Source organism: Candoia aspera, chromosome 4 (genome assembly GCF_035149785.1).
Source record: "Candoia aspera isolate rCanAsp1 chromosome 4, rCanAsp1.hap2, whole genome shotgun sequence".
Taxonomy (NCBI): domain Eukaryota; kingdom Metazoa; phylum Chordata; class Lepidosauria; order Squamata; family Boidae; genus Candoia; species Candoia aspera.
This window is the reverse complement of record NC_086156.1, coordinates 106,458,880-106,472,038: the sequence shown is the minus strand read 5'-3', so window position 1 is coordinate 106,472,038 and position 13,159 is coordinate 106,458,880. Positions and strand designations below refer to the sequence as shown.

Below are 13,159 nucleotides of genomic sequence, written 5' to 3'. Positions count from 1 at the left end.
GATAACACTATTTTTTCCCCTCCTCCAGGCACAACTTCCATATCTGAGAATTCAGAAATCATGATGACTTAAGGAAGGCCTTTCTGTGCATTGTATAGAATCTGAATCTGCAGAAATAGTAGATCTAATAGATATCAAGCTTATCCTGTGAGAATCATTTTAATTTGCCTTCATGCCATGGAGAGAATGTGAGAGACATTGAGAAGATGTTTCATGATATCTCATTTCCTCTCATCCCACTTCCATTTCCACTGGCATTATATTTGTTCCTGGTAGCAATGATTAAGAATTTCAGGACTACCTCCTGCTGAGCAAAGGCTTGCTGTTCAGTTCAGGTCTGAACAGGATGATAAAACATTTGGGGGCAAAGATACAACCCAGTAAGCCAGCACTAGAGGAGAAGATGGAGAAGACCTCCACAGCCACCATGTATTTTCCTTTGGTACTCAAGTAGCTTGGAACAAAGGACAACCAAACGCTGCAGAAGACAAACATGCTGAAAGTGATGAATTTGGCTTCGTTGAAACTGTCAGGTAGTTTCCTGGCTAGAAAAGCTGCAGAGAAGCTGACAACGGCCAAGAAGCCCATAAAGCCCAAGACACAGTAAAACATGGTCACCGACCCTTCATTGCATTCTAATATAATTTCCTGAGACATGGAGTGATTATCAACATCTGGGTATGGTGGGAATGTCATCAGCCATGAGGCACAAATGGTGGCTTGAACAAGAGAGCAGGAAAGAATGATGAAGCTCACCATTCTTTTCCCCACCCATCTTCTCATTTTGGACCCAGGCTTGGTGGCCATGAATGCTAGGACCACCACAATGGTTTTGGCCAACAAACAGGAAACCGCCACTGAGAAGATAATGCCAAAAGCTGGTTGTCGAAGAAGACATACAATTTGATTGGGCCTCCCAATAAATAGCAAAGCACAAAGGAAAGAGAGTAGAAGGGAGATGAGGATGATGTAGGTGAGGTTCCTGTTGTTGGCTTTCACGATGGGAGTGTCCCTGTGTTGAATGAAGATCCTGAGCACCAAAGATGTGATGAAAGCAAAAGAAAGGGCACAAGTAGCCAAACTCATCCCCAGTGGTTCTTCATATGATAAGAAAGAGATAACTTTTGGAATGCAGGTGTCTTTGTTGACGTTTGGGTATTGATCTTCTGGACATGGAGCACAGTCATCTCTATCTATAACAATCACCAAAGATCTGTTTATATTGTGTTAAACTAATCAACACACCACCCCTTACAGAACATGGCCATGAAGGGCTCAGCCCAAGAGAACTATCATCTCTATCTAAAAACAACCACCCAAAATCTGTTGTTACTCTAATCAACACATGCCCCCTATTCACAGAACATGACCATGAGGTGCTTATTTTGAAATATGAACATGAAAATGAGGCCAGAGGAACAAGTTAAGTAATACAAAACAATGGGATCTGCTGGGACATGGGAAGTAAACTGTCAGCCTGCCAACATTCTTTGCATTGTCTGAGTGGAATAAATATAACCATGCCAACTTACCCATCATCGCAAATTGTGTGCTGCTACTATAAATGTATGTCTATTGGCCAGGGATGAATGAACAGGGCTGTAGTATTAGAAAGCTCTGACGCAAAGGCCTTACAATGAAGCTGATATGGAATCTTACTTTGACTGATTGATTTATCATGTTCCATCGAGTTGTTTTCAACTCCTAGTGACCACATAGATAGATTTTCTCCAAGATGATCTATCCTTAACCTGTTGTTTCTTTCAAGTTTCAAGAGAAGAGTAAAAACTAGGGGAAAAAAAGAACTACAAAAAAAGGAAAAAGGAACTAAAAAGCTGGAAAACAGAAGAGGTTTTTTTTTTTTTTTCAAATTTAGAAAAAAGATGTTCCTTTATACTTTAAACAGCAAGGATACACCAAAATTTCCATACCCAATCTCTTACTCTGTATTAAACCAAAACCACATTTTTATAAATCATTCCACTTTGGCACATAATAAAAATCACTACGTACAGTTACTCCTCCCCTTTTATTTATTTATATATATATATATATATATATATATATATATATATATATATATTCATATAAACTTCCTAAACACCTTTCTCCCCTCCAGAACATAGCACATATTTAATTATTTGATTTCTATCACTATTCTATACATTTCTGTCTACTAAAAAGAATCAAATTAAAAAGCACATAGATTATCCAATATTATAGATAATAAAACAGTTTTAATAATCTTAGTAAACCCTAAAAACAAAGACAATTCGAAACAGTAACCTTAAATCAAATCCTTAAAACCATCCAAATAAACACACTTTTTAAACAATAATCATCTTAATCCAAATCTTAAAAAGCAAATGACATCAATCAAACCCTTAAAGCAAACCAGATAAACATTATTTAACCCTTATCCCACTTCAAAATAAACTGGAGCATGTACATATCCCCACAATGTGCACAAAGCTTTTATCTTAAAAGAATCAAACAGCCCAACGGCCCCCCTCAAAAATTCCAGCTTCTTTTCATGGCATTCCACCAAAAAGTAAGTTTCACTTGTGGCTTGCAGATCTCTCTCTTACTTAAATTTCTCCAAGTCCACTATCCAGTCTTCATGCAGCATCTCAATAGAAATCCCAACCAAAAAAAAAAACTTTTCTATTGCTGTTAAATTCCTCAATTTCATCCACCACATCCCCAACCTGATGGCACATTTTAGACCTCATATTTTCCACAATGTCCTGAATATCTTGCATAAAAGCTTGGTAAATGTCAGAAAAAATGTTTAAAAATGTCTGTTTAAAATCCTCCATGTCTCACACAGTAGATTATGGCACTCCCTAGGAGCTTAACCAGTGAATGTCGAGGATATGAAAAAGTTCCAAAATGTATTTATGCAAGCAAAAGTGAAATAAGCAGACAGTTCCCAAGGCAAGGTGAAAACAGACAGCTGAAGGTTCAAATCAGCTGATTCGACGTGTAGGAAAATGTTAATACCTTCAAACTTAATACAAAATTAATAACAGGAAGACAGTTGTTTACTCTCAGTACTCCTTTATATTTGGAAGGAAAATGGAATCCAACACTTTAAAAAAAAATTGAGAAGTAATCCCAAAAATAATGATAAGCACTCAGAGAATCAGATTCTCCTTGCTGTAGAAAGCCTCTCTTGAGGTACATGTACTTAAAAGAAATATAAGTTGGGTGTTTTAGAAATGGGGTGGCCAGTCTTAGTGTCCCTAAAAGGGTACAGATCAGCTTGGGAAGTGATGGCATCCCCTGCCTCTCAGCTAAGCTCTTACCAGTCGAACCTGAAATGCTGTTTGCAATCTTCTGGCTGCAAGCAGCTGTCTGGAAGACAGATGGGGTGATTCCAGGTATTTTCCTTTACCTGCAGAACATTTCTGGGCTTCAGGAGAACCTGCCTGAGCCCAAAAACAGTTACCGCATTGTCAGCTCTGCCTGCTAAGCACACGGGCACAGCTGCTCAGTCCACCATTCCCCACCAGAAGCCCTTAACCTGTTCTTTCAAGTCTCCTAACAATATACTCATTGCTATGTGTGCAATCTTATTTGCTTAATTATAAATGGCATTTCACCTGACAGCCCATTTGGTGTAGTGGTTAAAGGTGCTGGATGAGAAGTAGTGTAGAGAGCAAGGAAGATGTCCTCAAGAGAAGTATGCAAAAACTGTTAGCCTTGCACAAGGGGCTGATTTTTTTAAAAAAATATAGAGCAATGAGATAACATTTGGAAGTAGCTCAGGCAGGAGTATGAGAAGGGGGAAGAGGTCCAGCAGAACCAGAATTGTAAGATCCTCTTAACCAATCTCAAAGGAGTTTTAGCCTTCCTGTGGTGTTGTTTTTTCTAGTTTCATTTACCTATTGAGGCTGAAAAGTATGGAGACTGTTAGTTCTAGTCCTTCCTTAGACCCGAAAACCAGCTGCATGCCTTGGGCTGGTCACTCTCTCTCAGATGTTATAGGAAGATAATGCTGGCAAAAAACTTCTCAGATGTTGCCAAGAAAACTTCATGGGTCAGTCCAAGTAGTCATCTGGTGTCAAGATTCTTGTGTTTTCGGTATTGATCCATGCAGTTTTTGTTATGGTTTGGGTATTGATCTTCTGGACCTTAAAAACATTCATCTATATCTAAAAACCACTACCCCAAATCTATTCATAGTCTATGACACTAATCAATACATGACCCCTATTCAGAGGTACACAGGCTGAGATATGAACATGAAAATGGGATAAAAGTAACCAATTAATCAATTGATTAATATAAAAGGGATTTGATTTTGCCCAGATGAGATCTGCCGAGACATGCCAATCTCCATGTCATCATCTGGGAGGAATAAAAAACAGCCCTGCTAATTTATCCCATTGTCTCAAATTTGTATGCAGCCACACACAGAAGTATGTCAATTAGCAAGGTGTCTACAATATTGGAACAATATGACGCAGAGACCATTTGGCCAGGGATAGTTGAAAAGGACAGTAGTAATAGAAAGCTTTGATGCAGAGACTTTACAGTGAAGCTCAGATACAAGCCTATTCACTGATTACTAAGGGACCCTTGACTTGGCTGCCAGGGTGCTGTAGTGCTTCAAGGCCCTTGTCTAGGATTGAGGAGAACATGAATTCCAGTCCTCCCTTTAGAGATGAAAAACACTTGGGGGACATTGGGCAAATCACTCTCTTTCAGCCCCAGAAAGAAGGAGCTGGCAAACCAATTCACAGATGTTGCCAAAAATGTATGCAGCTATCCCTGTAGCCAGCAGGGTTAAAGATTGACTAGAATGGCATTGTTCTTATGAACATGCTCCATGCTGGTCAGGGAAGAATCCAGCTCCTGGGAACTTAACAGGTGACTCAAAGCCCTTACCTGTCATGTCCCCCGTTACAAGGCATCCATGCATCCCAACGGGGAACATGCCTTTCAGGGAGGAGGAAGGGATAATCCTAATCCTTTAAACACTTAAACACTAAAAGCAATCACAAGGACAAAGGAGGCACACCATTGCCTGGACCAGAGGAGCCATCAACATATCACCGGAACTTCCACACATTACCCTGGGGGACACACCTGCACCGGACAAGGAAAGGAGACAGAGGAAACCAGCGGTGATCACTCTAATCGCCCATCAACAGACCAGGATTGCTTCCAGATCGCCCATCAAGGATACGGATCCACCTTGTGGGACAATGGGGGATGGAGGGGGACAAGGTCTGCCACGCGGGTGTATACGGGGTACCCCGCAACCACGCCCACATTCCCGTCTTTTTGCGTGTACCCAATAAACGGAAATCCTTAGCCCCATCTAAGTGAGTCCGTGTCTTATTGGGGAACGAGGCAACCCTGACATTACCTGTTTTATGTCGCATTTGCTCCTTGGATGTAGTTCATCAAGACAGTTTCCTGTGTCTACCCTGTCTAAATTAGTGTATCCTTATCAACTCACTCAGCTTTTGTATTGTGAATAATTTCACAAGGAAGAGGAATGCATGCCTGCCCAGACATCTGTTCACATTCTGATTCACTCCCATCACCTTCTTTTTTCTGTTTTACCAAAATCTCTGAAAATGGTGTCCCTTACCCTTTTCAGTTGAAATCTTCCCTTCTGGACAAGGAAGGCAATCAAAACAACAAAATGGCTTCCCTTCCTTCTTGGTCTTCCTATACCCTCTCTGGCAATAGTTGTTACACAGAGAAATGGGCTGTGTCTATTCCCAAAAGAATAAGAATAATACTTTAGTATTCAGATGGATGGAGATGATTGACAGACATCAAGATCTGGTCATCACGGCTAGGGCAAGCTGGGAGCTATAGATGCAGCCTAGCATTACTGGAAGACAGCAGAGTATAGGAAAAAGGGATATAAGATCTTTATTCTTTATTCCAACATCACGGCTAGAATAGCCCTTATTTGATTTGCAGATTACAGTTCAGATCAAGAATTTTGTATCTAACTAAAAAATAGTGGGGTGTGGCCATTCATAGAAATATATGACACACACATCCATTTGCCAAAAGCAGGCTTGCTTGAGAGGTGATAATAAGATTGATTGATTTGCAGTGATATTTATTTATTTTTGTTATTTATTTTATAAATTTGTTCCCGCCCATCTCTACCCAACAGAGGGACTCTGGGAGGCTTAAAATAAAACAGTTTGAAATGTTACAATAACCATTACAATACAAAATACAGTAAAAATTCAGATATAATAAAATCTACAGGGCGAAAAGATCTTAATCAGTCCTTGAGTGTAATAGGCCACTCAGAATCACTTTATGGCATTAGCCATCCCCTGGAGTAATTATTCCCTCTCCCATTCCAAGCGTGCAGACAAACCCAGGTCTTTAAACTTTTGCAAAAGTCCAGGAGCGAGGCGGCTTGTCTCACCTCTGGGGGAAGGATCTTCCAAAGGGCCGGAGCCACAGCAGAGAAGGCACACATCCAAGACCCCACTAGATGAAATTCTTTTATAGTTGGGGCCCATAATATGCCCTCCCTGCATGACCGGGTGGGGCGGGTTGATGTAATATGGATGAGAAGGTCCCTCAGGTAGCCTGGCCCCATGCCATGTAGGGCTTTAAAGGTGATGACCAACACCTTGAATTGGACCCAGAAGCAAACTGGGACCCAGTGCAGCTCACACAACAAAGGTGTTATCTTGGGACACCCAAGATTGTCCAAGCAGCCACATTCTGGACCAGCTGTAGCTTCTGGATATACCACAGAAACAGTCAAATCCAGTAAATCCAATAAAATCCAATAAAACAAAAGAAGAGTTGATCTGGTAAATAAAACCGATACAATCACTGACAAAACTTTCATGCAGAACTAGTTAAACATAACTATCCAAACTTAGACCCAGATCTTTGTTTCAGCAATCCCAATTCCACAAATTTTGGCACTCTTCCTAGCAATTTCTGTAGACTGCTCTGCTAATACAAAGAGCCTCTTGTCCTCTACAGAAGGACACCACTGGTTCTTTAAGAAGGCAGTCACTGAATCTGAACCCTAAAAGGGATATGAGGGGAACGATAATAACACTCTTGAATCTGTCTCAAGTAACCCATCCAAGCATGGATTCAGGGAATCCTGAAGATGACTGCTACTAAACCTCCCTTACCAAAGCATGGATAGTAAAATATTCAGCATTGTAAGTGTGAATGCTGTGTGAATGTTCTGGAAATCATCAGGTAGAGAGAAAGATCTACTCAGAGACCACCATTAGTTCAGTATAGAACTTTGCTCCTGCTCTGCCAAAATCCAAATCAAGAACTCACTGCTTAATCTCTAGAGTTGCTTTCAGGTCTGAAAATCATCACGCATTGGGCAAGAGATCACAGTAAATCATAAGCAAGGCTACGTGTTTCTTACAAGAGGAGAGAAATGCATTAGAAAGTTGAGTGCAACTCAGTGATTAAGCTAAGAAGCTACTTTGAACAAAGGTTGGGGATTTTCTTTTGATTTGAACTTGCTGAAGTGGTTTAAGGCAGAAGTCCATGCGGAAGAGCAGGCTGCTGAAGAGCAACTCAGGCACCTGTGCTGCCTCCCGCCTGTCCTATTTGATCCTTCTCCCAAGTGTCAGCATGGCAGAGTTGTTAATAAATGCTGCAAGCTTGAAACAGGTGGGGGAGGGTGTGTGTTTGGAAGGTCTGCAGCAGCAGAAGAAGAAAGCACCACCACCAGAGAAAGCAGCCAAATAAAAGGAGTTTTTTTTGTTCACAGAGACTGAAGCATCCAGAGGAAAAAGAAGAGCTACAGGAAAGCAAAGCTAAGCACATAGTTGGGAAGGTTCAAGTGCTTGGTGCACTTGGTGCGCATTAATGAAGAAGAAAACCAATAGAAGGAATCCCAGTGAGAGAGAGAGGATTTAAAGACAGATCAGGGTCTGTAAGAGTAAAACACTGTTGTATACTAGTGATACTAGTAATATAATAGCAATAGTAATAGCATAGAGCATAATAGAATAGTAGTAGAATATAGTAGAGAGAACACTGTATAGTATCAAAAGAAACAGAGTATAGTATACTCTATACTCTAGAGTATAGAGGACATAGAAGGAACTCACATGTATGTTTCTATGTTTCACTTTTGTATCTTGGATATTTTTTTTTCAAAATAAAACATCTCCCCAACCCTTATAGGGAGATATAAAAATCCAATTGTCTAGGGTCCAGTGCATTGGGGAGGATATTTTGAGTCTGAGACAATCAAACCAGATGCAGTTTAAAAATAATTCATGAGAGTCCATGTCTCTAACCTGATTAAAGCTGTCTGGCCATGTGATGGAATCCAGATGAATACTGAAGACTTTGTCTGGAGGAGCAAAGGGGTCTATCGTTCCCACTTTTACCTTGGAAAATGACTGGTTTGGAAAAGTGATCCAGTTTATAATATCCAGTCCGCCAATAAATTGTCCATTTTTGTCAAAGGAGATCTTTTCACCCGCACTATTATTGAAGGATACACTTCTCAAAAGAGGGTGAAGCTATATTGGGGAGAGACAGAAAGAGGGAAATCAGAAAGGGAGTCATTGTTCTGCTCTTCAGCAGGTCACTGAGAAATGTATGAATGGGAGAAAGAAAGATTATTGCATGTTTATTGATTCAGAGAAAAGACATAATGAATTTAGGAGTGAATTATGAACTCAGACATGCAGCTAGAAGGTTGTGTTTTCATTTCTGAGTGTGAAAAGAGAAGTAAATGATGGAAGTTAAGGGATGCATGAGAAAAAAATGTAGTGATTAGTTAACTGAACTGGGAGAAAGGCTAAGGGATTTAATAGCATCAAGTATCAACAGACTGTATATAATGCAGTAACATTAGAAATGTGCTCGTTCATGATGAGAAAATGCAGGCACTTTTTCCATGCAGATGATGTTGTGGTTTTGCATCAGAGCAAAGATTTACAGGAGCTGCTAGGAAGGTATCAAATTCAATAAGGAATATGGATGTGAACGTTAATAGATCAAGAAACTAGATCAAGTACACAGATACATGTACTATAACTTAGAAGAATGGCTACTAAAGAGGAACAAACAATTCAGGATGTTAGAATAAATATAACAATCAGTAAAATGCAGATGGAATGGGTTATTTTTGAAAGATATATGGAGGGTTATTAATGAATGAGTGCTGGATAAATGTGGATTAAATACAAAATGAGGGACAAGTAACAAGTACTTTGAAGTGGTTTGTCATCTAGGAAGAATGAATAAAGATGGAATTAAAAAGAAGCAGAAGGAACAATGAATGGGATCAGTAGAAGTGGGAGACGGACAAAATTATGGTTGGATGGGCTTGATCAGGTCCACAAAAAGAGACAGAGAGATTTCAAAGAAAAAATGGCAATGTAGGGAGACATGGATGCCTGGAATGGAAGTGAGGACGGCTGCTAGTAGATTACAGGATGTAGAAAAGTATATCTGCTTTTCTTTAAAAAATGATTTGGTTTACTAGTGTCTACTTCTATTTGTTATGTTTTAGGAACAGTGCTTGTTCAGAGATGGAATAGCAAGATGGAAATGGACCGTGCTGTATGTGTGCACGAATGCACTTCTGCTTGGATGCATGTGCATGTAGGTAATCATGTACTGTGCCTTTTGGGATTGCTCTGTGAATACTGAGTTTCCCCTGCAAAGGGAATTTAAAGAAAAGGACCAGGTAGATTTCCTGGGGGAGAAATTTTCAAGATTTAAATGAGAATTTTCAAATGTAAATATGATAGGTTTTCCTGAGGTTCTCTGCTCTAGACATTACCTGCCATGGCTGTAGGTCCTGAAACTTCTGTTTCCCAACATCCATCCAATGTCTTTGCTTGGATTTAGAGGAATCCATTGACTGTAAAGCATGTGCCACAGCATAGACAGTGTTGTACATATTGTAGCTGTAGCCACGCATGCTAATTTCAAAAGAAGAAGTCGGAAGAGACTCCAATTTCTCTTCTCCAGTACAAATGCTCTCAGTCCCTTTATTCCTTTTAGAGTTGGGAAATGAGCAAGCAAACACCTGCTCCCAAAAATCTCTGATAAACCCATCATGTGGTTCTGTGGTTGGATTTCTGCTTTGAAGAAATTCCTGGAATCCAAACACCTCCTTTGAGTTAACAGAGAGGGATAAAGCACCATGGAGGAAATGTATATCCCAGTTTCTGTTAAAAGATACTGATGCAAAATCCATTTGGGCCGGCATAACCCAGATTTTGGTACTCACTGGTATGTCTTCCACTTCTGAAAAACGAAGAAACGATTTTAAAAATGTCATAGTCTGAATCTCGCCATACACAATTATCACGTTGGCTGTGCTTTTCATGACAGCTTGGTATATTTCAAGTCCTTTATCCATCACTTCCATAAAATCAGTGTAAAAAGCTAAATTTGGGAACCATTCCATAAAATCAAAGCAGATTCCATGTTGAGAAAACATGGGGAGTACATCCCGTACAAACCTTTCTCCTGCTTCATCCTTCACAGAAAGAACTCCAATCCATGTCCATCTAAAATGCAGCAGTAACTGGAGGATTCCTTTGTGTTGTAAGGCCTCATTGGGGAACATCTGTTGTAAAAAAAGACCATGGGTTTCTGTATTCATTACTGGAGCAGAGCCATATGTGAGCTAGAGAATTTGGTAAAAAGCAAAACAAAAACACCAGTTAGTGTGTCCCTCTCCTGGTTTAAATAAAAGTACATTTTCCAGATTGCATTGCTGTTTTCTAAACATCAACCGAGCTCAAACCCAGGTTTTGATTTGTGATTTTTGTAGTATTTATGTGTTAAACTAGTGATAGGGTATGTTCATCCATCATCCTATTCTCTCCAACATGGACTCTTTCACAGTCCCAGACAGACTCTTTATTCTATTAAGAAACTTTCAGACCTGGAGACTAATAGCTACAACTTAAAGCGAAAGAATAGCTAACTGATATTATTTAAGCTACTGAGGGACTAAGAAACGGGGTCATGGCATCAAACATGCAAAATGTGCCCTAGGGAGGCTAGCCGTCCCTTTGTGGTGCCCAGAGCACCTCTGAGAATCTAAGATTAAAGACTGGAGACCCTTTTGGGAAAGTATGTGCTGGGAGAATAAGGATGCAAAATGATCTCATTCAGGGTTGCCAATGACAAAGGCCATTTCATTACCAAGAACTCCTGAACCACCTTTCCCAAATGGGCCCTGTCTGTCCCACACAGGCAGACACATCCATTGATCCACTGTGTGTTTTTACATAAGATTTACATTAATGAAACCTGGGGGGAAATAATAAACAACGTTTCTGCACATGAATGATGAGCTTTATTTTGTTGTCAAAAACTGAAGCCATTTATAGGAGCCACACAAATATTTCAAAAGTAGTACTTTGGAATGCACATTTCTTCCAGCAAGCAGGTACATTGAGGCAGATACTGCCTGGAGCAGTTTCCACAGGAGCCACGAGAGCCTGGACAAAGATGCAGCTGTTTTCATAATTCGTAAAGAGGCTCTTTTCTCCTTTCTATTACACATTGTGAGCTACCTCTTTTAAAGGATTCCTCAACCCCCTGAAGTCTATCCTCATCTTGAAACATTTCTCTTGGTACTTGAATTGACAGTTTCCTCTCTCCACAACCCAGTGTTTCCAATATACTGTATTGCAATAGAATATCATGTGAACTGAGAGATATTTCTATGGTCCTGGGAATACCTGAGGAATTTTGTAGACTGACAGAATGTTCAACATGTGGAGGCAGATGTCAGGTCCTCCGATTGCTGCTACAGGAATTTTCCCCAAGTCACACTTGTAGTTTGGGGTGAATGTGCTGTGCATGAAAAGAAGTTCCATTGAGGCAAGGAAAGTCCAGCTTGGACTGAAATTACTATTATAGATGTTGAACCCAAGGGTGATGTTAGGCAAGATCTGGAGATTTTCACTGATCTGCTTTACAGCAAACACCAGGGCCAGAACAGACTGGTAACTCTGGAAGAGAACCCTGTCATGAGAATTAAATCCGTTGTTAAAGAGTGCAATATATGCTACATTTCAGTTCTATATTTTGTTGTTTCATAAAATGTGTATTATTTGGCTGTCATATCTTGTGTTATTCCATCAAGTATATTAGAATATATTATTCATCTGTCATTGAAAATTAAAATGGAAAAATAAAATTGGCAAACATGACTTTTATTTCTCTGTATTCCTAAAAAGCACAGGGTGTCAATTTGAAAGCTATATTTTATTTAGGATACAGATATGTCCATGTTCTCCAAACCATCTTCAAGCAGTGATTTTCATCCAAGGCAGAGGAGCGATTTTGGTACCCTTGAACACACTGCAGAAAGTGACTTCTGGCTACGGATCTTCAGATTTCAGTGAGAACTAAAACCAAGTAACTAAATCTTGAGCCAAAGAAAACCACTCCAATAAGTCTTCCTAAGGAACAATAGATTAGAATTGCTAGAAAGAGATCTTGGCCTTAACCATGGATTATTGTGGTATGATCATATCTCTTAGAATGCTGAGCATTGGAAACAAGATGAATTGCGAGTTGAACAGCCGTAGAAATGGAATAACAAAATCAATGAGTAAGATAAAGATCAACTATTTGATTAATGGGATGAAGATATATGTGAATACAATGTATTCTAGAAGTTCAAAGTAAATTGTCCTTTGTGTCATGTGAATTAATGGTGGTTTAGAAAACGTACGAGGTAAAAAACTTACATGACTACATCTTGAAGTTCATCGGAAGGGTGACGGTCAAAGGGAATTGGATTGGAAAAAGTATAGACTTGGGAAATAATGCTGGCGATGGTGATATCTCCAGGCTGAGAGTACTTGTGAAGAATAGGAAGAGGATCAATAACATTGCAATTAACACCAGGAACCTTGCACACTGCTTGAGGCATTGATATTAGTAACAACACTAAGAATACCACTAGCTTGCATACATTAGTTGCCCTTTGTGCCAGTTGGCCATTCTGCATTAGCATTTGGCTGCTTTGAGGCAGCACAGCTTGATATGGTTTGCTCAACTGTCTCAAAATCAAAACTCGACAGTTTGATACATCAATAATCGAAAGGACAGGTGGTTTGCCTCTTTTCCTCCACTCGTTATCTTCAAAAAAATGGATTGTAGTTTTACAACACATTGCAAAAAGGCC

The 13,159-nt window shown here is 39.8% G+C and overlaps 1 protein-coding gene across 1 annotated transcript; it reads right to left on the bottom strand.

Moving 5' to 3' along the window:
• Window positions 1–297: 297 nt before the first annotated feature.
• LOC134496912 (vomeronasal type-2 receptor 26-like) lies at window positions 298–11,966 on the bottom strand. Its single transcript, XM_063302628.1, has 5 exons — window positions 11,703–11,966; window positions 9,782–10,636; window positions 8,283–8,510; window positions 5,606–5,732; window positions 298–1,193 (listed from the first exon to the last, which is right to left on the bottom strand). The coding sequence occupies exons 1-5, from the start codon at window positions 11,838–11,840 to the stop codon at window positions 298–300; spliced, it is 2,244 nt and encodes a 747-aa protein (XP_063158698.1). The 5' UTR covers window positions 11,841–11,966.
• Window positions 11,967–13,159: the final 1,193 nt, after the last annotated feature.

Bases quoted from the DNA above. Each gene is read 5' to 3' on its own strand.
- LOC134496912 (XM_063302628.1), bottom strand. From the start codon at position 11,840: ATGGAACTTCTTTTCATGCACAGCACATTCACCCCAAACTACAAGTGT. The intron at 8,511-9,781 runs GTAATGTCTAGA...TCCCCAATATAG, and splicing joins AGGACCTACAGCCATGGCAG to CTTCACCCTCTTTTGAGAAG. The intron at 5,733-8,282 runs GTTAGAGACATG...TTTTGGGAATAG, and splicing joins GGCCAGACAGCTTTAATCAG to ACACAGCCCATTTCTCTGTG.